Genomic DNA, 23796 nt, shown 5'->3' with positions numbered 1-23796 from the left:
TAAATGTTTTATTACTTCAGGTAGAGATAGAAACAAAAAAAAAATGTTTATAAGTCGAGGATTTTTCTCGAGGTTGGTGTTTCCTGTTCTATTTAGAAATACAGATCAACCCGTATTTTAAAAAAAATTAAAATAAAATTTTTTTATTAAAAATTAATTTTTTTATATTATTTGAATCATTTAATGCAATAATTTTAAAAATAAAAAAATATTATTTTAATACATTTTAATATAAAAAATATTTTAAAAAACAATCACAACTACATTCTCAATCTCAAATTCACGTTTAAATTCAAGATTTTCACAAGGTATCTGTGCAGCGCAGGGGTATATGTTAGATTCGGTAAACTTGAAAACAAAACGATTTCTTTTAACACTGGAGTATGCAATCAAAAAATCATTTTCTTTTATTTTCCATCTCAAATTATTACACCAACAATCCAACATGCTAGACAGATCACTGTTTTAAGATCTCATCTGACCCTTTGATCTATAATTTGGATGTCTAGGAATTTAGACGGGTTAAATTTTAATAAAAATAATGAACTTAATATAATCTGATTAAAAATAAAGTTTGATTCGGAACTTGATCGGCTTATAAAAAACCTAATTAAAACTTATTAATTATTTTTTAAAAAATAATATTAATTTTTTACCTATAAAATAATAATAAAAATAATGATCCAGAATTATCTTGAACCATGATTCGGTACTTGATTTGAATCTACTCTCGGGACATGGAGATGGTTCACGCCTTGCTGTTATCTGTCATGATGATCCAATTACCAATATGATGTCAGCTTGTTGATGGAGGTTCATGGTCCAAAAAAAAAGAACAGATATTAAATTAAATTATAAATGAACCAATTAAAAGAATTCCGAAGAAAAAACAGAGAACCTGGATCCTCAATGGCATTTTATATTTTATTTTCCATCTCAAATTCGTTTTCTTTTTTTTTTGCGGGTAAACTTCCTTATAAAATTAGAGAACTAATAATTTTATTATCCATGGTGTTTATCCAGTGAAATGGTTATTACAGCAATAAAATAAAAGATATAACCATAGGAAAGGATGTCCAAACAAACATCTTGATGGCAATGGTCCCATCATTGCTCAAAATGGTCTCAAAAAAGAAGCTTCCTTGTTCGTTCCCAACATACCCAAATTCTCTCTCTCTCAATAGTTTCAGTGAAAGTAAAAGTCGTGATTGCCATTTCAATTCCATGATGATGGAGTTCTAGTTTCTCTCGATTTCTAACAAGGTAGGTCCCGGCATCATCTTCTTTGTGTAAATCACACTCTTAGGTTTGGTTTTAATTTCTTTTATTTTTTGGGTACTTTAAAGGTTTAATTACTAAAATGGAAGTTCATTTTCTATTTCCTTTTTGGCGCAGGAGCTAGTTTTTGCTTTCTGGGTCTTTGGTTCTGGGTTTGTATTGTGAAGATATGAATAATTCTGATCAAGAGAAGCAAGATCAGAGGTAAAATCCATCGGTTTTTTTTTTTTGCGTGGTTTTGGTCTAGTGAGGTACAAGTTTGTGTTTTTTGTGGTTCTGGGTTATTGGGTTAGTTTTATTTGCTTTTGTTGTGTTTATTCAGTTGGTTTCTGAGCTGATTGTCTTTGAATTTGTAGATTCTTGTGAGTTTTTAGAGTAGATTGTATTGCTTTCCATCTTGTTTTGTCTACGAGAAAATTGTGGAAGTTAGGGAATGGGGATTTTGGTAGAATATTCTTGCTTGTGTGTGCAAATTCATGGCTTTAGTTATGAGCACCAAGGTTTTGATTCATTTGTTTAGGGAGGATTAGATTGCTGATAAAATTGTACAAAAATGGAAGAACTTTTTTAGCTTGGAGTGATATATTGTTCATTGTTTGTGAAACAAGTTGACTGATCATTATGCTGCGCATTAGCTTAGTTGATATTGAAGTTGGTGTTTTCCAGAAGAGCGACAGAAACCATAGGTTTTCTTTCTTCCCATCTTCACCCCTTTTTAGGCAATTGAAAAGAGTGAGTTTTAAAAGTTTTTTTTTTTTAAAAAAAAAAATACTTTGGATTATGTCTGGTGGAGAGGGATAGAGTATACCTTGCCCATGGGTCAGAGAAGCTATTAGTTTCTGATTGATTAGTTACCAGTCAGCTGAAAACTGTTCTGTAGTTTTGGAAATGGCAGTGGTCAAAATTTTTGCTGCGAATTTGGTCGGAAGTTTACCAATTCTTGTTTGAGTTCTCATTGGCTTACCCTCATTCATCAGGACCCGTTCTAGCATGGAGGATTCCACAGCTATAACTATTGAATTTCTTCGGGCACGGTTGCTAGCTGAAAGATCTGTGTCAAGAACTGCAAGACAGAGAGCTGATGAACTAGCAGAAAGAGTATGCTTTGAATTTATTTTTCCGTTTTCTTTTTAGGAGGCGGTGGGTTGGTTTTGGGGACTGTACTCTCTTGTTTCTCCTTTATCACCTATTATAAAGTCTAAACTTGTTTAAGAATTAGGTAGCAGAACTGGAGGAACAGCTAAGGATCGTGTCTCTTCAGAGAATGAAGGCTGAGAAAGCAACAGTAGACGTTCTTGCCATCCTGGAAAGCAATGGGATCAGTGACGATTCTGAAATCTTTGGTTCTAGCTCTGATCAGGATACTCCTTGTGAATCCAAAGTGGGCAAGAAGACTAAACAAGAAGAGAGTTCTGTCATTTCAAAAGTGACAAAATATAAGTTGGAAGAACATTCAGGTTCTGGCCATGATTTTTCCTCATCACAAGGTAGAAACTTGTCTTGGAAAGGTCGCAAGCATAGTCCACGTTCTCTTGAAAAGTGCAAGGATCCATCTCTGAGGAGACGGAGCAGTTTTGCATCTACCAGTTCTTCCCCTAAACATCACCAAGGCAAGTCGTGCCGCCAAGTAAGAAACAAAGAATCAAGGTTAGTTCATCTCACATCTTCAATTATAGTGTGGAACCGTAGATTTAAGCAATTACCCGGCACTCTTTTTTTGCTAATTTATTCCCCTTTTCTGAGCCCAGGAAAGCAGCTCCAATGTGATGCTGTTGTTCTTGTTGTTTTTTCACTATAAACACAACATAGTTTGTCACGTATAGAATTTGTGTAAAAACTTGGAATCAGGCGTAACAATTACCCTTGGAGTCATATATCTCTCTCATGCACTGATAAAGTTCTATCTAACACTCTCTGAATAGAATAATACCATGTAGACACCATTTGCTTAATTGTGATTCGAATCAAAGTTTCCACATTGCCAGGGAAGAAAAATAAACAATCACCTTGCCAAGTCATTTTCTACTGCAAGTCCCCTAGGTTGTTCTCTTTTTCTAGTTTTTGCATGCAGATGTAGATAACAATTCATTCTGGGTTCTATCCTGTTTATACAACATAAATAATTAGTTGTTTCAATTGTCAGATTGACAATTGGAGCATTTAGGACCAATCCAGACAAGGTTGATTCTCCAGAAAATGGAGCTGCTACCACATCAGAAGTTTTTCCAAATTGCTCAGAACCTGAGGTGGGAGGAATTGAAAATGGAGAAGAGAAAACTTTACCCCCAATATCAGCTGGCTTAGAAAATGGACAGCGTGCAGATAGTAATGAGCTGGAAGACAATGTATATGGCAGTGATAGAGACATGGAAAAAGCACTTGAACATCAAGCACAACTCATTGACCGATACAAAGCAATGGAAAAGGTTCAAAGAGAATGGGAAGAGAAATTCAGAGAAAACAATGGCAGTACACCAGTAAGCTTATCGGAACCTATATAACTAATAAACAATTAAATTGCTTTCAGATCAAGTTGATAACATGCCAATGGCATCTGCACATTTTAAATTTAGTGCTTTCTTTGAGGGGAAAAAATAGTTTCAATAAATAGGAGCAACTTTAAAATAAGGGACGGCTAATACTCTGAAAGAACTGTTAAGATAATTCCTAGGGTACAATGAATTTTAAGCAAACTGTTGAGTATAATCTATGTGCTGCAAATGAGAAATGTGCTTAGAATAGCTATGTTTGGACTGATAGAATCTGCCTGTTCAAATAGTAAAGAAAGAAAGGAAATTTTCCTGATGTGCTAGTCAATCTGCAATTCTAAATTCTCTTTTCATTCATCATAATAGTTAAGAATCAAGTAACCATGCTGATTGATTATGTAAGAAAAAGTAAAATAGTTTCTTTAAATACTTTTCTCATACCATGAATCCTATTCCCATAAACATTGATTTTTTATTTTATTTTATTTCTTGGTCATAATGATTTAGGATTCATATGATGCTGGAAACCGCTCAGATGTCACTGAGGAAGGCTATGAGATCAAGGCACAAGTTCAACAACACACTGGGACCGTAGCTGCCCAATCCAACCGGGCAAAGTCAGAAGTTGAAAAGGCATCTAACATTCAACCTAATGGCATTCTACGACCTTCTCATGTTAATATTGGGCAGTTACAGGAATGGAAGAGCAGTAGTGCACCTACTTCTGAATCCCCAGCTCAAGATTTTGCATTCCTTGCAGAAAAGCAAAAGCAAAATGAAAATGAAGAGAGTCTTGGGAACAATTACCATCCATCTCCACACAGCTCCCACGACCATCCGCAGTCACACAGTTCACATGATTCCCCTGGGAGCCAATCTGCAACCAGCTTTCCATCTAATACAGACAGTGGTTTCAGCAAAGGGCAATTTTCTGGGAGGCAAAATGAACTCTATGCATTGGTGCCACATAGAGCATCCAATGAATTGGGTGGTGTGCTGGATGCCCTTAAACTAGCAAGGCAATCGTTGCAACAGAAAATCAGCACATTACCATTAATAGAAGGTGGATCTATTAGAAACTCTGTTGATCCTTCTCTTCCCCCTCCAATACCAGGCGATAAAGTAGATATTCCCCTTGGAAATGCTGGACTTTTCAGACTTCCATTTGATTTTTTGGCTGAAGGCAGCACTCGAAAAAACCTCGATAGTCCTAATGCTGGATTAAGTTTGAGAAACTATTATCCTGATACAGGAGTTCCAGCAGCTGCCAGCAATCGATTTGTCAGCAGATTTCCAACAGCAACTGGATCGAGATTTCCTACAGCGGATCAATTTCTGGCCAGTCAATCTTACTCGGCAACTGGATCGAGATTTCCTACGGAGGATCAATTTCTGGCCAGTCAAGATGTCGAGGCTGGATCAAGAATCTCTAGTCACAGGCCTTTTTTTTATCCTTATTTGGATGCAGTTTCACCTCCTTCAGCCAGATATAGTTATCCCACAAATCCCTCTTATCCCGGCCCGATGCCACAACTGCCCTCAAGGGAACCCCCTTCCTTCCTTCCCAGTACGACTGCTGGTGTCCCTCCTGCAGATCATTTCTCATTCCCTGATTATCATATAAGACCAAACATGTATAGATAATAGCTTGCTATTAAACATTCTACTAGGTTTTTGATGATTAGCTTTACCAACAATGTTTCAGGAACAGCGATTTTGTAGCATAATAGTTAAAATCTTGGTCCTTAAAGGGCAAATTTGTATTACCGCTGTATGATTCAGTGTATCATTTGTTGTGAGATGGAATTTTGTAAAAGAGATTCAACCTGCTTCAATTTTTACTCTTGTTTCCCCTTGCACCACTCTATCATCTATTCATCTCTGCAAGCAGCAATCCATTCTCCTTCATTGTGTTAATGCTAGATGTCCTAGAAACACTTTTAATTTAAGTTTTCTTTTTCTTTTTCATCACTAGATATTCAGTAGAGTGGGATCTGATGCCCGGTATGTTCCTCCTGAACAGGGACTTGGACAAATGCATAGAGTATAAGACAAACTGGTGGCTTAGGGCTTGATAACTGTAACGTGTATACATCTATATGTCCAGCAATCCAGAACTCCAGGGCTGATTTTGGACGGGAAAGGGTTTAACATGGCTCCCGTGTAAATCCAGTAGTTTTTGTTGGATTCAAAACAACTTTGCACTGCACCTAACAGTCTGCAGATTGCCCACCGCCCCTCCCTTTTTTTAATTTCTCCTTTCAACAGAGGCGGTTGCATGCATGCAATAAAAAAAGTCCCACAGTCATAGGCATGAATCTATACCAGAATTTTGGTATTCACAAGAAATTTCTCGAAGACTACCTTTGGATAATACCCTACTTAATTCATCGTCAAAAGTGGTGTTATTCATAAATCATACCTTTTTTTAATGTAAACATGAAGTATACCATAATTAAGTAAAATATTAAATCGACAACCATAGCCCATCCATAATAAAATGTGTGTAGGATTATACTGAAACTATTTTTTTTTTATCATTTATCCTTTAATTTTTAAAGTTTTAATTAAAGAGTAAAATAGTTTTTGCACACGATTAATTTATCATTCTTAATTTGTTTGAGGGCAGCACCATCTTTATCATTTTTTTAATAACAATGCAATCACAATATTGCCCTTACAAAGTAAACAATCAAGACCTTTGATCCAGGGAGCATATGGTAATTTCAATTTTGTCATGAACAATTAAATTATACCAATACCCTTACTATACAAATTTGTTAGTCTTGGCTTCAAGGGCTTGAATGTCATTTCCTAATAGATTTTTTTTGTTATTGATATTTAATCCTAGGGACATTTTTTATTTTGCACGTATAAAAAAGATCGCTGACAATGGTGGTTGAAATCAAACTTTCGCCACATCATTTAATGCATCTCAATGTCCTCTTCCTTTCTAGCTGACGTCTGTATAGTAGTGAGATATGGTTTGACGTCAATTGATTTTTTTTTTAATTTTTCCTTCTCTTTCTTACTCGGATTGCATGTTGGTCATGCAAAAAATTATATCAGCCTTTCAATTTCTTTTTTTATTTTGATTCAGTCCTTCTTTTTTTTAATTGCAATTGATTTATTTACATTGATTGTTTCTAATTGGATATTTAATTTCATCTCTGGTTGTTTGATTTTGTTGGTTTATTTTATCAAATTTGGTTCTTAATAATTTAATTGCTATTTTTTTTGTTTTCAATCATTTTGTTGATTTATTTGTTTTTCTTCAATTCCATCATTGAGCATTTCTTTTCATTGAATTTTTATATCAAGTTTGGTGTCAATTCTTTTAATTGTTATTTTTCTTAATCATTTTTTTAATTGATTTGTATTTTTTTTAATTTCATCCCTAAACATTTAATTTCATTTAAATTTTCCCTTAACATTTAATTCCAATTGTTTTCTATGTTGAATTTAGTCCTGATTCTTTTAATTACTATTTATTTTGTTTTGCATTATTTTTTATTGACTTTTGTTCCCTCAATTTCATCCCTCAATATTTGTTTGGTTAATAATCTTGTTTTTTTTTTCTTAGGGTTTGTCTTAAATAGAGTCATCCTAGTCTTATGATCCAGGTTATAAATCTGAAAGATTAATCCGAATCGATTTTGGTTTTTTTTAAAGCATTTTTTTCAAATATTTTTTGCTAGTATTTTTTTCGCTTTGCTATTTAAAGGGTCATCTCAATTTCATGTCCTGGGTCATATGTTTTATTTGTTCACTCGAGGTTTTTTTTTATCTTTTTTTATATGTTTCCATCATATCGATAGGTGATTATTCCTTACATTTTTCTGATGTATTCAACCTTTTGTAATATTTTTTTATGGTGTGGGTTTATTCATTCATTTTTATTTGTATTTATTATTTAAGCCATAAGTTTTTAGGGTAGATTTATCTTTTATTTATTTAAATAAAAAAAATGATTGGACATAATCGAGTAAATATCTCATCTTTACAGTTTTTTTCCTGGTTATTGTTAATAAATTTTTTTATTTACATAAATGGTTATTGATTTATTTAGTTAGATGATTGCATAGGTTTTTCAAATGATACTTTTAATTTTTCATGTAAGAAAACACATTGGAGTAGCCTGCATGCCTGATATTTTATTTTAAAAAAAATTATAACTTGCTTGCCAAGTTCATGATTTTAATGTTTTTTTTAGCTTGTCTTTTTTAAAAAAGTATTTTTTTATTCTTTACGCTTGATTTATTTATACCATTTTTTTTGTTCATTTTTTTTCTTTTGTAATTCGTTTTTAATGTTTTTTTCTTTACACCTTTTGTTTTTAAAAATTTATTCTACACAGATTAAGTATATGGTGTTTTACTGTCTCAATTACAACATTATTTTATTTTCTTTGCTACATTAAAATTTAGCTTGAGATCTTATATATTTTTATTAATGCATATAATTTTTATTATATTTTATCATATATAAGCATCGACTTTGTGATTCACGGTTATATTTTTTACTTAATGTAAAAAAATACATTAATAACATCTACATATTAATTATTTTGAGTTGGAAAAAAAATTATTCGATCTGCAACTAAACGAGTTGAATAGATGTATTAACATTTTATTTTTTGCATTTATTGACTCAAATGATTCCCATAATTAAAAAAAGTAAAAAATAAAAAACTTATATATTTTTTAAACTTTTTTAATAAAAAATTTATCCAAACCATGATAAAAAAAAAAACAAAAACAAAAACGGTTGACGTAGCTAGTACAAGCCAAAACACAACTGACTATTTTAATAATCGGATTCTGATGTGGACTGGACAAAAGGAATGAGGGCTGCTAAATCCATTGACCAAAGGGATGAGAGCTGCTAAATCCATTGACCAAGACTCCGTACCCAAGCCTAACATCCAACAAGATCTTACCTCTCTGATAGAATAAGGCGGCGCTTGCAAGTGACCACTTCTCTCCCCCCCAAAATAAAATAAAATAAAACCATGAAAGGCTACCATGACTACTTACACAGGTCCATCATGTCCGCTTGATGAATCTGACCACAAAAAATTCCTTCGCAAAATAAAGTTGACCAGATATTTTCTCTGGGAATTACTATGGTCAGGATCTGGCTGTCAAAACTTGATTTGTAGTTCGTACGTTGTCACTCCATCTACGATTATCTGGAGAAGAACAGGAAAGTCAGCACGCGTATCTTAATCAAGTTGACATAGTCCTCGCTAGCATAATCTGATGACTTTATCCTTGATTGCAGAACAGGTATTTTTCCCTCTTGTATATATACCCCAGCAAGACCTCTCTAGCCATTCACAGATCCATCAAAAACCAAAGCAATCTCTTCCATTATCTCATCAACTCCGGAATTACATCTTGCTCGATCTTGTTATCTCAACGTCTTCCAAGTTCTGACATTAAGATCATGTCTGAGGGCAATCATCGTGACGCTCCCTTGGTGTGTCCTGAACTGGATATTTATCAGTTTGGTTATCCAAGGTGTGATACAGCAGATTCCATGGCATCAAGCTCCAATGATTCTCCTTTTTTATGCACATATGATGATTTGTCACTCTTGGAAAGTGGTCTGTACCAGCAAAAGTATGGTGATATGAGTGATAAATGCTATAGAACTCAGGACAAGACATGGGAATCCATTGATTCAAGGTTCCTCATGTTGCTAGGATTCTTTAGAGAATTGTTTTTCCGAAGAAGGGAAGTTTTCAAGAAATTATTTCCAGAGTTACATGATGAATTTCTGGGGATGTTCAAGAAAATTGGTAACATCAATTTATACGTGGAAAAACCTGGTGAATTCAAGACTAGGGCATTATGCTTGCAAAGGAGCTTGAGTGTTGGCTCACCAAGAACACCTTCGAGAAATGGATGTGAATCGCCATTAAGGCTCGAGAGGTTCAAGGTTCGCACGGTGGTTCCTGGCGGCGGTGGCCAAGGTGACAGAGGTGCTTCTAATTAAATCCACATAGACTGGTCTATGATCGATTTGTTGCAAAGGTTGAACCGAAACTGTATTTTTTTTTTCTACAGCACAATTTGTTCAGAGATACAGCAATTCTTTTATTCTTTCATTCATTGTTCAATGTAAATAGTGGTAACAATACCGCTATTTGTTTGTGTATTGAGAAATTTCTTTCTATAAAAAGGGTTTTTTTCCTTTCTTTCTTTCCACGCCTACAGTGTTAATCCTTCAGAAAAATATTTTTTCTTAATAACATAGATATTGCACCCATTCTTTTTAGAGAGTCAAATAAACATCACACAATTGTGCAGTCAACTCGATACATATATTAATTAAAATAAAAACCATCAGTTTGGCCGGTGGCTGACGAGCATACTTGTATTACATGTTAGAATGAATGATCGAGTCAATATAAAATGGCAATATTTAAAAAAAAAATCAAATAACATAAAATAAAGTTTGTTTTGAAGGATTTTTTTAAATAAATCAATCTTGATTTTCATCAAATTGTCGATTGACCGAGCCACATAGATTTATTTAATAATGCTTAAATCATGATTTTATAAATTCTTATCTTGTTTATATATCATTTAATAAGTCAACTTCAATCAACGTATCATAAAAACTAAATCTTATATTTGAATCATGTACTTAAAATTATACTTTTGAAATACATAAAAATATATTCCGATGATATAATACAAAAGCTAAAATTAAAAATAATGAAGTATAAAGCTGATTGTGGATTAGAAAATAATCCTCTATATTTTTTTGTTTTTGTTTTGACTTTTTTATAATTTTGGTAAGATAACTCTGGTTATTTTGGTTCGTGACAAAGTATTTTTTTTATTTTCTAATTAAGTGTAAAGTTAAGTGAATATTTAGGAATGCAGTTGAACGAGTGTTTCCCAAAAATCTAAATTTGTATTTTCTTAAAAAAAATTATTTTTGTATCGTTTTGATGTGTTGATATAAGAAATTATTGGTAAAAAATAAAAAAAACATATTATTTTAATGCATTTTCAATAAAAAAAACTATAAAAAGCAACCGCTACCACATTTTCAAACACTCCTAAAAGTGTGGGGAAACAATTACCACTATGGATTACAATAATAATCCACAATATTGTTGGTTTATTTTTTTATATTTTGATTATTATTTTTCATTTGGTTATTGATCTATTTTTTAATATGGTCCTTAAATAATATTTTTATTGGGATTTAAAGTTGATAATTTATTTTAACTTATTTTTTATATGGTTATCGTAATTTATTTCAAAATTAGAGATAGGTAAGGAGTTGGGTAGACAGATTTTAAAATCAATCTACTTAATTAAATTTAAATTTAATGATGTAATTAAAAAAATCTCCATACTTTTAATTTTTTAAAAAAAATTAAAAAATAATGATTTGATACGGACAATTATACTAGTAATAATTAATTAACGTGGGATATTGCTATGAGCCTTGTATTTAAGATCCAAGGATGGTTGGTTGAGCTATGGACCAAAAACAGTGACTGAAGGCCCAGATAATGTGAGCCCTGCCATGTCTCAACTTCAAATTCTGCTGTCTAAAAAACTTAATGTTCCTTCTAACAAAATACTCAACCTTAATTTTTGAACTCCATTGATGAGCTCTGTAAATGTTAACAAAGCGAGATGGATAATATTTATACGAGAAATGGTAAAATTTCTTTTATTACCATCACTAGAAGTCTTAAATGCGTTTTTCTTATATAAAAATCTTAAATTTAAAATCTCTTGATTACTTAAAAACTTTAATAGCATGGGTGTTTTAGTTCATTAATCCACGGTAAAATATATCTTGGGCTATAATAAAATTACATTTTATGCCTTTTGATAAAAAAAAAATTAAGCTTCTTGGGTGGAAATGTTAATTTCTTTTTCTTTTATGGTAAAAATATTTTTTTCCCTCAAAGTCAACAAAAAATAAAATTATTGACTAAGAGTTCTCTTTATTTGCATAAACTTCTCAATAATAAAAATATAAATTTACTCTCTATTGTACTATTAGTTAACGGTGTTTCAGATTTTACTATATAGTGCAAATACTTATTTAGCATTTGAAGAGATAAAACATAAGCTTAACATTTTGGAGTATTTTTGTACTTTCATATTATTATTTTGTGTAATTGTCGCAGTCATTAGGGTATTTTAGTATTTTTTATATTTTTTCTTGAATTTTTTTTATTCTTAAAGCTGATGGGGTATGCTCGGCATGCCCTAGTATATGTGTGACGTCTGCATCATTCATGCAATGCATGTGACCAGAGACGGAAGGAAGGGGGGCAAGCAGGGGCCAGGCCCCTCCTAAAATATTTCACCCCTGTAATATATATATATATATATATATATATATATATTAATTAGGTAATTAAGTGTGGAGGAGGTTTTTCATTCTATAAATGTGAGTTTTCTTACAGTAATTAATTCTGATTTTTCAATTTGATTTTTTTTAAAATTAATTTACATAGCACTAATATAAATCCTATAAATATAAAATCATTACTTTGCGTAATAAAATCTGCAACCGGTCAGAAACAAAAATATAAATATAAATCATAAGTAAAATTTTTCAACGAAAAGATTGAAGCAAAGCCATCAATTAATTTATTTTTCATCGAACAAAACAAGGTAACTTAAATTTAAAATCTATTTTTATTTTGTTTTGAGATGTTTGTTAATAATTTGATGAGATTTTTTATATATAATTCTACAATTTTTGCTTCATTTTTTTCTTAGATCTGCTAATTTTACCAATTGTTTTTTGAATTCTTATTGTAGTGCTTTTTTTTGAATTAATTAGATAGATTTTATTGGTTTGTTTTTATTATACCTTGATTTTTTTATGTTATGTTTTTAGCAGAATCACCAAAATTATCAATTTTTTATCACGATATATGTTTTGATTTTAGGCTGAACCATGAACAAAATAAGAAGAATTTGATTTTTTTTTCAAAAAAAATATTGATAGCTCGCAGCCTAGTGAACCATCTTCAATGTGTAATGTTAAAGTTATGACTGAGTAACTCCAATGCGCCTCAGTTTACAAAGAGCATGCATTGATTAGTGAGAATAGTTCTTTATTATTTTATGTTTTATTTCAAAGTTTATTGAACATAAATAATGCTTCGTTTTAGTTAATGTTTCTTATATACTTTGTATGTTTGTATTTGAAAGATATAAAGACCAACAACATTAAAGTGATGAATAATATTATGAAGATGAAATTAACTTTGTTGCTTTGACTCAATTTGGTATTTCTTTAAACCTTTTACCTTATATAAAGATCATTATATGTTTATAGTAAGTTATTTGAATAAAACTAAATTATACATGTTTTTTTACAACTCATGTACAATAAAGTAAAATAAATATTATATTTTATTAATTATGGCCCCTCCTAACAAATAATTCTAGCTCCGCCCCTGCGTGTGACACTACCCGGTGGACGTAACTGGTCGTCTGCCGTCCTTTTCATTTATAGAAGTTTTTGTTCTTTTCAATTTAGTCATTCAATTGCAATTTCTCACATGTTTGGCTTTTCACTCCAATCCTTATTTTTTTCTTTGACACTTTTATTGAAGTTCTTTATTTTAATTTCATCATTCAATCAAATTTTTTATTGTTTTTTTTAATTTAACACTCATTCTTTCGATTTTGTTTTTTCATTTTATTAGAACTATTTTTCAATTCTATTAAACCCTCCAATTGAAAATTCTTTTTAATATTGAATTGGTTAGAATTTATCTTTGTAATAAAACTTAATCATGTAGGGAAAGTACTGTAGCTTTCCTCACAAAACATTGTTGAAAATTACAATTGCAAGTCATTACAAATAAGGTTAAATCATATGGGGAAGCACGGTAGCTTTCATCACAAAACACTATGAATTACTACAATGTTTTCAACATGATTTTTTTTCTTTTTTTTGTGTTTTTTTAATATTTTTTTCCTAAAATTGTTTTCTGTCGATTTGATTTTTTTAATATTGAGTTGATTAAGAATTTAGCTTTATAATTAAGAATTATAATTACAATAAAACTAAATCATATAGGGAAAACGTTGTAATTTTTCTCATAAAACACTATGGATTACTACAGTATTTCTCTAAATGGTTTTTTATTTTATTTTATTGGGGAAAACATTGTAGTTTTCCTCACAAAACATTGTCAATTACTACAACGTTTTTCCTCATGAGTTTTTTTCCTTCCAAAATTATCTTTGTTGGTTTTTTTTTTATATTAAATTGGTAGAGAATTTAGCTTTGTAATTTTTTTTGCTTTTTATTAACAGAAAAGTTAAATCATGTGGCGAAAGCATTGTATCTTTCCTCCCAAAATACTGTAGATTGCTACAAATCATTTTGTTTAGTCTTTAAGTTTTGATCACTAACACAACTTTTTTTCCGTCATGAAATATTGGCTCCATCATACCTTTAGTTTCTATTACTTATCAGCACTGATTTATAATTATAACACTATTAAATATATTTGTTTTATAAACCTGCGGTAGCGCGTGGGCATGCACATGTATTTAAAAGAAATTTTAATTGATAGATATTCATGGTCTTCCCTAGACAGCCGTACGCGTGTGCTCAATAACTCATGATCAAAGTGGGCTCATTAATAATCAACACTAATCCATGATCAAAGTGGGCTCATTAATAATCAGTGGAGATATTATAATTTAAAGAGCAGACTTCGCTGACGATCGAGATTATATTTTCTCGAAGCAGAATTACATAATGGTTTGACTAACGAGGGCCAATCGTTTAATTTCATTTTTTTAATACGTGGCAAATAATGTGCCAATTGGCATTTGCTTAATGCACAAATAATAATTAACAACGACGTGTCACTCTCAGAGAAGTGGGTGGGCAGTTGCTCTGCTCTCAGTTTCCACCTCCACATTAGTTAATGATTTTTTTATTTCGTATTTTTTCTTAATTGCTTTCGCTAAATCGTAATTAGTAATCAATCAGTGCATGCCCAGTGGCCCCTCTTCAGTTAGGTTCACCCCGCTAGTTACCTGAAAGACCAAATCGGATTTTCACACTATTTATTCTTTTCAGTAGAGGTACATGAACGAAAAAAAATTATACGATTTTTATTGTACTTGTATGATACAAAAATATATCATTAAAAACCAAATAAATACCAAGTAAGATGTAAGATGCCATGGTATTACCACAATTACACTATATAAACTTTTACAGACGGATTGAAATCAATTTTTTATTATAATGTTTAATTTAAATTTAATTGATAAGTAAATTAAATTCATGTGTTGGAAGCGATAATATTTAATTTATCACAATTATCTTATTTCTTCAAAGTTACAAAAAATCAGCTTTAACATTAATTTATACTCTTTAATATAAGAAATTAGAGAGATTAACCACTAATTTACTTTTATACCATTTAAAAAATAAGTTTTGATTTTAATATTTAATATTCAAAATGATTCCAATAATGAATTTTTGTTATAACCTTTGAATTGAATTTAATTCAAATAATCATAAACATATTGTTAATATTTATCTTGAAGTGTAGTGGCATGTAACCACCATAAGTATAATATTTAGAAACACAACAAATACAAACCACCACACTAGATAATTTTGATTTTATGATATTGATTGTTTTTAAAAATATATATTTTTGAAATATATTAAAATAATATTTTATTTTAATTTTTAAAATTTATTTTTAACATCAACACATAAAAATAATATAAAAACATAAAAAAATAATTAAAAAAAAACTTTACATGAAAATAAACATTACCTTACTCCCGGCATGGAAAAGCTTGATCACTAGTAAATTTTGTATAATTAGTCTAGAGTCTCAAGACTCTCAACTTCCAATGGCGAATCGACAACTTGATTTTGAGCTCTCATACTATAACATTAACAATTAATCTAGCAAACTTGTGAGTGACTAGCCAACAGATTTTGATAATACGGACAGCCACTACGTCCAACCTTGTCACGAGTACCTATCAAGCAAATTGCAATTGTAATAATCTTTCATTAATTAATCTCATGAATAGCCTAAATTGGAAATGAAAAAGTTTAGGTTTTGAAATGTTATTTCCAAAAACAGGTTGTCTGACTCTAATCCAACTGCTTCCATGTCTTTTTCTAATGACTCGGCAATCAACTTAAAACCTTGTAATAACAACTTTAATCTCTCTCTTTACCTTAATTTCCAAGTTTTAATCACAGTAGTTAGTTTTATAAGACTTAATTTAAGATGGAAATTGTCATCTCTCGGAGATTTTACTTTCACTGATTATCCAGCTTTACAGAACTGTTGGTGCAAGAACAAAAACAAAATCTAGTCAGATGCAAGGAAAATCAGGGCCTTTTTTTTCTATGAAAATGAAAATCAATCTCAACGGTGATGACAAGATTAAAGAACAATTTTCTTTTCTTCTCCTTATTCCTGTTCATTGAGATTCTTACTCTAGTATTTTATAACTTTTGGTTTTGGTGAAGATTTCTGGACTTCAAAATATAAAAAAAATTCTATTTTTTTCATTATTTCCTTCTACTTGAAGTTAATTTCAAGATCAATCCATGCCGACCGATTGCTTTTAATTAAACACCAAGATGGTGTCATTTTAACACATTATTTGAAGAAATTTGTACGAAGTTTCTTGATAACCAGGACGGTTTAGCGCGCTCAAACTTTTGATTTTATCTTTCGTGTGCTCTTTAGTTTGGTTTTATTTCTCAATCAATGGCATGCATGCTGAAAAAGTTTCTGTGTGATCCAATTTTTACGCTCGAGAAAGGTATAGCTCCATTCCTTGGAAATTAACAAAATGATTTTGCTGGCGCAATCAATTAATTAATGCTTCTCACTGTTTTACTAATTAATCCAAACTTAGTTTAAACAATGCATAAAAATATTTCCTCAAGATTCCAATACTCTGGAAGAATATTTTTGTGCTCTGGTCCATGCAGGAGACATTTGTTTTTTTCCCTGAAGGTCATAATTAAAATCTGAAATTCGTACCCTTGAGTTTATCGTATAGTTTAGCAACTCTTGTCTTAATAAAATACTTGTAATTTGCTGGATAAGTTCTCTCAAATCTCACTCTAAAACTAAAGAAGCTTGGGCTCTACATGTGTTTGTAGCTGGGCACGTAAAAACGATCTTTGATGCTCGAAAAACCCTAAAAAAAGAGAGGGGGGAATTATTTAAAATGTCCATGCATAATTAACGGGACGATGAACTCTTCGATTTCAGATCACAGAATCAAAATTAACGGAGGAAAAACAAAGGAAAAGGAACCTTATGATTCACTGTACCCCTTTTTTTTTATTCTCTTCCTCTGCTTGTCTGCTGCAAAGAAAAACAGCTAGAACCATCCAAGGACGAATCTGAATAATGTATACAATCTTGTCAGCATGAGAAATCTGGAACCTGTCCCTGTCCAGAAATCGACTGCACTATTTTTATTTATTTACCATTGTCATCTCTTGGTCCGGTAAAAAAAACTATTTAGATATATATTTTTTCCTTTTCAACAACAAAGTTAATTAGGTTAGCTAAGGCTTGATAGTGTCAGATAATAATATAATATTATTTTCAAGACTTCATTTTTATTTTATCTAATTAAATTGATAAAATTAGTTCATGCAACAGCTTAAGCTAGGTTGTGAACCTTATTTTCTACTGCAATTAATCTAAACTTTCTGCGTAACTTGTGCTTTGATATATTTGCTGGCTTGAAGGTTCTTCAATCCAGTGCCTTGCCTGCGTGACAGATGAACATATTGCTCGCCTTTCTTCCAAAAAAAAAAAAAAAGAACAGATCCTTGAATCAGTCATGCCCTCTCCCCCCTCTTCTTGAAGCATGATTCACGATTGCTTATTGATCAGAAATCGCTATAAAAAATGGTAGTTGCTCGTTTTTTTTTCTTTTCTGGCCTTGACGTTTGTCTGCTGAAAACCCTTCTGGGCAGACAATGCCTTCCAGCAAACACCATCAGAAATGAATTTAAAAGAGAAAATGGCATTGACCCGTGGATAAAACTCATCTACGGTCTTCTTTATGCCACACATCTCCATCCAAATCCCTCTCGACTTCATCTTCTTGGGAGAATCGAATGGCCTCTTGACTTCACCAAAAAGTTGGTCATCATCTCATTCCACAAATTTTCACCCTAACCTGGATTAAAAATGGTCAAATACTTCGTTTGGTATCTTGAATAAGTCTAACCCTGCCACGTATATCAAGATTCCAACTTCCGTTACGTGTACGGCGGGAGGGTTTTGACATGGATGACTTTAGAGATTGGCAACTTGACATGAAATATCGTCGTCTATGTCATTGCAAGGGACATCATATTAATTTTTTTTTATAAAAAATAAAGCTGATTTTTTACTTAATCAACGAAGCTGCCAGGTAAGTGTCAATCACATCAACATATTTTAATTCTAGATTATATTTTCATATATCCACATGAACATGGGTTGAATCAGCCAATCAATCTGGTGAAAATCGTTGATTCTATCATATAACGGGCACATGTGAAGTTTTTTTAAAACAAAATAAAGGAAAACAACTTCTGATGGGTGGCTTAGTTCCTTTCACACAATTTCAGATCAGTGGTTGACTTTAGAGCCCATCCAATTCCTCGCAATTCCTTGGCTAAAGCAACGCTGTCTCCCCTCACATGAGATTTCCTCTGTTGGAGGATGTAACCATGTCCCTCTTCCTCCCGGGAGATTCTTTGCCGATCATAGCATATTTCCTCGGAAAAATAATGCAAAGGAAAAAAAAATAACAAAAACCTTTTTTTATTGGAAAAGAAATTGAAAAGGAAATATGATTTTGTTCTATGATGCTAGCTATTGTAAAATTTTATGTCTACGTGACTTTTTTTATAAGATGCTTTCCGCTTCTTCTTTTTTTCCACTGAAACAATAATTTTTTTATGTCCATGACAAAGAATTAATTGTTTTTTAAGGTTTGTTTGGAAATCCTTGTTTTATCCGTGAATAAATGTACACTATTATTTTAGCATAAAAAGCTATGATATCAAATATTTTAGTCTATTTAAAAGTATGGTAGAAATTATATTTTACTTGAAAGTATATATATTTTATTTTTTAAAATTTTTCATTAATATCATGGCATTAAAATAATTTAAAAAATTAATTTTAAATAAAAAACTTGAAATTTTAGATAAATACACGTAAACACCCCTTTCATTCCATTAAGAGCGTGTTTGGCAGTGTGGTTGCGGGTGCTTTTCAAATAACTTTTCGTGCCAAAATGCATGCCAACGATATTTTTTTATTTTTTAAAAATTATTTTTGACATCAGCACATCAAAACGATTCAAAACGTACAAACTATATTAAATTTTAGCACAAAAAAAAATTTCAAATTTTTTGGGAACGTGGCCGCAGCCGCGTTTCCAAACGGTGCCTAAAAGTACGTACTGCAATAGAATAAGTAGAAAAAATTAAAAAAATGTTATCTATTTACTTGAAGAAATGAAAATAAAAAATAGCATTTGTCTTACGTGTATTTAATAAAATTCGTGTACCATTCGAGTTCATCTTGGATTATAAATTTATAATTTTTTACCGCTTAAAACACCCCCCTCAAAATAAAAATAAAAATATGAAAAAGAAAAGAAAAAAAACATACGCACACTTGTGATCTACACATCGAAGATTAGATCCCATAATCTCCCATATATCTCTCTCCTTAATCTCCCCCTCCCTCGCCCTCCTCTCTCCCAAAACACAAACAAGAGCTCTTCCCTTCCCAGAAGGGATATTTTTTTCAGTCACTTCAAAAATAAAACAGTCGGTTACTTTTTTGCGTCTTCTCTGATAACTTACCATCTTGTTTCCTCCCACATTTCATAGAAAAAGAAGAAGATTCATGAATCCTCACACTCTAAACTTCCACTTCTATTTCTTGTCTCAAGATGAGACCTTTATTACTTGCTGTTTTTCTAAGTGTAGAATCAGATCAAGGATTATGCAAAGAGATTGAGAAAAATAAAGGGTCTTGTTGATTCTGAGTTCTTGAATATAAGATTGGAACTTTACATCTAAAAATGATAGCTTCAGGGATAAATTTGGTGATGACAGTAATAGGATTTGGTGTAAGCACTATGTTTATAGTTTTTGTTTGTACTCGCCTTCTCTGTGCTCGGATTCAGTTGAATGCTTCAAGACGAGCTTTTCCTATTGCTTCCAGATCTAATCTTAGCTTAGTAAGCACTTCCCTTTGGTTTTCAGCACTGTTTCTATATTTAGTTGGTTGTTATAATGTGTTTTCTATGATTTTTTGTGTAAACTGAAGTGGGTTTTATATGGTTTTTGGTTTTTGAATTGAATGAGTGGAGTTGGTTTGGTTGGATTTTAGCTTCTTTTTTTTCCCCCTGTTTTTAATTGGGTTTCATTTATCTGTTTGTCTAATTTTGGATATTTTGATTATTCATTTATTGTACTGTGGAAATTAATGTGGGCTTGTTTTATGGTTTTTTGTTTTGTAATTCTGTGAGTGGAGTAGGCTGGATTTTAGCTTCTAAAGCTGGAGTTTTTTTTTTTTTAACTGGGTTTAGTTTCTTGTGTTTGTTTAAATTTGGATATTTTATTTGTGGTAATACAAAGTCAATTGCCAAATTAATTGTCTTCAAGCAAAAATTGGAACTGGCTTATTGAACAGTAGAGGGTGATATAAACGTACTTATTGTGAGGCAAAAAGTCCCATTTTTTGTAAAAAAATACAATTTAATCTTTGACATTTGTTTTTTTTCATTTGCTGAATAGAGTTTTGTTTCATGGGGTAATTGTTTGTCTAGGAGCTTAACTGTTAATTTTTGACATGTGTTACAGTTGGAACGAGGTGGTCTTGAGCATGTATTTTTAGCAAACTTTCCAACCAAGAAATACAATGATAAGATTTTCTCAGCTTCAGAAGATGCTCAGTATGTTCTTCCTTCCCTGCTCTATTTCCTTTTTAGTATTATTGGATTTGGTTTTTATGCAATGATTTTGTATGATGTAGATAATTTTCCTAGTTTTCGAACCATGTTGTCTTAAGTTGTCATTACAATGAAGAATATGCAGTGCCAGTAATATTGTGTTATGATTTTTTATTTTTTATTTTGAAGGTTTTATCCATTTGTAGTTCTATTTTTGAAAGACGTGAAGAACAGGGTGTGGAGGTGTAAGATTGATGATTTCTTATAAATTTTGAATTTAGACTTAAATTTTTATTTTCTTCTGATATAAACTTTGATTTAGTTGTGGCAATCTTGTATGAGGCAGAGTAAGCACGCATTTGTGCTGGGATCTCTTTTTCATGTTTTTTTTTTATTGTACTCTCTGTTTGACTGAGCAGAGTTTCTGAAACCTTATCGCTAAATGTTTGGAGTGGTATGACTGGGATGAAATTCTCTCAGTGCACAAAAACCTTTATTTAGCTATCTTGCGGTGTTCTGTTTTTCTAACTGTAGATGCTGTCTTCTTACAGCAGTCTTGCAGGTGATATTTAACTATTGTTGCTTAATGAAACACCACCTTCTTCTCCCAGGCCTTTGACATCGGTCAAAAATTATTTAAAATGTTTCCACAAGGCACATGGAATTTGAGGTTGGGCTTGCTAACAATTAATTAATGGGAATTGGACCTCGGATGCTCTTGGTTGTATTTTCACCCCTTGACAGAAGGAAAGGAAAAGAAACGAAAGAAACGGTGGTATTCAGAAGGACTGGCTCCCTATTTGAGTTTTGATTGAAGCAACCTTTGAGCTGTTGGGAATCCAATTTGACTGACCTTGAGAAATTATGAAAGTTGTGGCGAAATAGAAGAATTGCTCTGCTCCATTTTTTGGAGGACCCAAACTTGCCTTTTCTTTTCTTTTTTTCTAGTTTAATTCACCAGTTCAATCCGGGTGACAATAACCTCTGTGATCTTCATGAGGAAGTGAAAACAGAGGCTTGGGCGATAGGAATTATTGAGAAATGGGTTACTCTGTTGGATGTTGAACCTCAATTCTCCTAAAGACAATTTTGCTCTTCTGAAGTGAAAAGGCATGAAACTGGTGGAATGTGTGCACTTATAAATGAAGCTTTAACTCCTAAACAACCAAACCTTCTCTCTTGGTTACGTTTTCATTGGTCATAAGCCATCCTTTTGTTAATACTAGTTCTGTGATGCTGTGAAAAAGTTTCAAGAAATACGATTCATTTATACTTTTGAGTTTGTGACAGTGCTCCTTTAGAGGGCTTGCCTATCTGATTAATTTATTTTCTGAACCTTTTGTACGCATTCTAGCTGGTACTCTTGGTGCTGGACCCCTTTTTTTGTTGTCACTGAAATCCTCACGGATAAATGCCTGTTTTTCTTCAGAGTTTTTTTAAATGGTTCATTTTGACTTTAATTTTAATTTTGTTCTTTTTTTGGTCACATGAACCTCCTTCCGAAGAAGCATCTAAAAGTAGAAACAAGTTGACGTCATATTGGTAATTGGATCATCATGACAGATAGCAGCAGGGTTTCAATTGCACCATGTCCATGTTGTCTCTTTAGCATATTGGTTTCCTCATGGATTTGAGTTGTTTATCTTCAAAGTTCACAGTACTCTGCCATTTCACAATTTTCTGCTAATAAGTTGTGGTTTTATGTGGCAGATGCACAATTTGTCTTGCAGAATATCATGGCGATGATATATTGCGGATTCTCCCCTACTGTGGGCACTCCTTCCATGTGACCTGCATAGACATATGGTTGCAACAGCATTCAACTTGTCCTGTTTGTCGAATATCATTGCGTGAATTTCCTGAGAAAAAGCGTGTGATGCAACCCTTGTTCAGTTCAGCTATCCGTTCTCGAAATGGCACAGAGACATTTGATTCCCATTCTTATAACTACATGTTGACTGAGCATGGGATTTCACCAAGATCATACAACAACCATGGGACGGACCCCATTCAAGATAATCATTGTGCATCTGATGTTGATGAAGAAGAAGGCGGGGAGAATTCACCCCCCTTGACCGAGAGTAATCAGATTGCAAAAGACATAGCTGACAAGCATGTAGAAAGCCCGTCAAATCCCTAGATCCTTCAGAAGAGTCAAAATTTAAGCTGCATTCATTAGGTTTTCCAATTTTACAGGGTCCAAATATGGGTATGTAGAGTGAAAAACGTTGGAATGCCATTGGAACAACTCCCAGAAAGTTCATTGCTCTTCACTCGTGGCTTACTGTAAATATTGCAAAAGTCATTTGTTTTTCAATTTCCCCCTTCAAAATGGTTGATTTCTGGGCAGTTTTGTTAGTTTCGGTTGTGAAATAGAATCTGATGAAGAATGGTTGAATGGGATAGCAGTTCTTACATGCCTCTCCCCTTCTCATACAAGTGTAACTGCAGCGATCTGTGTACACAGAAACACATCAGATGTAGATAATCCTACCTTTCTGCCCAATGTTTCTTTCATTGGACTTTTCACAAGACGCCCTTGTGGGGTTTGCAACTCTGATATGTTCTACATGTCTCCTGCTTTAGAATATGTCTGGATTGTTTATAAAGCTACTACTAAGCAGCTCATTTGTCGTCAAGATTGTAGATTTGACTGGAGCACCTGATCTTGCTTTTGGTACCTTTCTATTCAGGTCTGTCTTTTCAATATCACGTTCTGTGTTCTTTACTTCTCTGTCCCCTTGTGAAACTAAAGTGAAAATGTTAGCTGAGTTATCATTAGAGGAAGCATCATAATTGGATCTGGAGGCCCTTCTGTCCCCATGGATAGTTTTGGAGGGCTAATCTTTTAATGGCAACAAACGGCAGAAAGCTGAAAGATTTGGTTTCTATTAACCTAGCAAAGATCCTACCACCATTTGTTTGCGTTTGGAATTGCGTATGCGTATGATTGTGTTTTATAAGTGTTTTTTTATACAAATAAAAATCAATTGATTTTTTTTTAATGTTTTTGATGTACTAATTTCAAAATTTTAAAA

At 32.2% G+C, this 23796-nt stretch overlaps 3 protein-coding genes across 4 annotated transcripts; all 3 read left to right on the top strand.

Annotated features, from left to right (window-relative positions):
- Nucleotides 1-1058: 1058 nt before the first annotated feature.
- On the top strand, nt 1059-5608 carry LOC133705578 (uncharacterized). 2 transcript variants are annotated; one of them, XM_062130863.1, is made up of 6 exons: nt 1059-1263; nt 1396-1482; nt 2256-2376; nt 2498-2925; nt 3422-3755; nt 4275-5608. In XM_062130863.1, the coding sequence occupies exons 2-6, from the start codon at nt 1448-1450 to the stop codon at nt 5409-5411; spliced, it is 2055 nt and encodes a 684-aa protein (XP_061986847.1). In that variant the 5' UTR covers nt 1059-1263; nt 1396-1447; the 3' UTR covers nt 5412-5608. The 2 variants fall into 2 exon arrangements, with proteins under 2 accessions (XP_061986847.1, XP_061986848.1); XM_062130864.1 differs by lacking the exons at nt 1059-1263; nt 1396-1482 and having other exon boundaries at nt 2492-2925.
- Nucleotides 5609-9215: 3607 nt separating this feature from the next.
- LOC133705796 (uncharacterized) lies at nt 9216-9767 on the top strand. Its single transcript, XM_062131178.1, has one exon. It carries the CDS (start codon nt 9216-9218, stop codon nt 9765-9767), a length of 552 nt encoding a protein of 183 aa, XP_061987162.1.
- Nucleotides 9768-19458: 9691 nt separating this feature from the next.
- LOC133705834 (putative RING-H2 finger protein ATL61) lies at nt 19459-23486 on the top strand. The gene is made up of 3 exons (XM_062131221.1): nt 19459-20044; nt 20670-20761; nt 22469-23486. The coding sequence occupies exons 1-3, from the start codon at nt 19886-19888 to the stop codon at nt 22896-22898; spliced, it is 681 nt and encodes a 226-aa protein (XP_061987205.1). The 5' UTR covers nt 19459-19885; the 3' UTR covers nt 22899-23486.
- Nucleotides 23487-23796: the final 310 nt, after the last annotated feature.

The sequence above is a fragment of the Populus nigra genome, chromosome 10 (assembly GCF_951802175.1).
Source record: "Populus nigra chromosome 10, ddPopNigr1.1, whole genome shotgun sequence".
Classification (NCBI taxonomy): Eukaryota; Viridiplantae; Streptophyta; class Magnoliopsida; order Malpighiales; family Salicaceae; genus Populus; species Populus nigra.
The sequence above is the reverse complement of the archived record's forward strand: the minus strand, read 5'-3'. Positions and strand labels throughout refer to the sequence as shown.

Bases quoted from the DNA above. Each gene is read 5' to 3' on its own strand.
- LOC133705578 (XM_062130863.1), top strand. From the start codon at position 1,448: ATGAATAATTCTGATCAAGAGAAGCAAGATCAGAG. The intron at 2,377-2,497 runs GTATGCTTTGAA...TTTAAGAATTAG, and splicing joins CTGATGAACTAGCAGAAAGA to GTAGCAGAACTGGAGGAACA. The intron at 3,756-4,274 runs GTAAGCTTATCG...ATAATGATTTAG, and splicing joins AAAACAATGGCAGTACACCA to GATTCATATGATGCTGGAAA.
- LOC133705796 (XM_062131178.1), top strand. From the start codon at position 9,216: ATGTCTGAGGGCAATCATCGTGACGCTCCCTTGGTGTGTCCTGAACTG.
- LOC133705834 (XM_062131221.1), top strand. From the start codon at position 19,886: ATGATAGCTTCAGGGATAAATTTGGTGATGACAGTAATAGGATTTGGT. The intron at 20,045-20,669 runs GTAAGCACTTCC...CATGTGTTACAG, and splicing joins CCAGATCTAATCTTAGCTTA to TTGGAACGAGGTGGTCTTGA. The intron at 20,762-22,468 runs GTATGTTCTTCC...TTTATGTGGCAG, and splicing joins TCAGCTTCAGAAGATGCTCA to ATGCACAATTTGTCTTGCAG.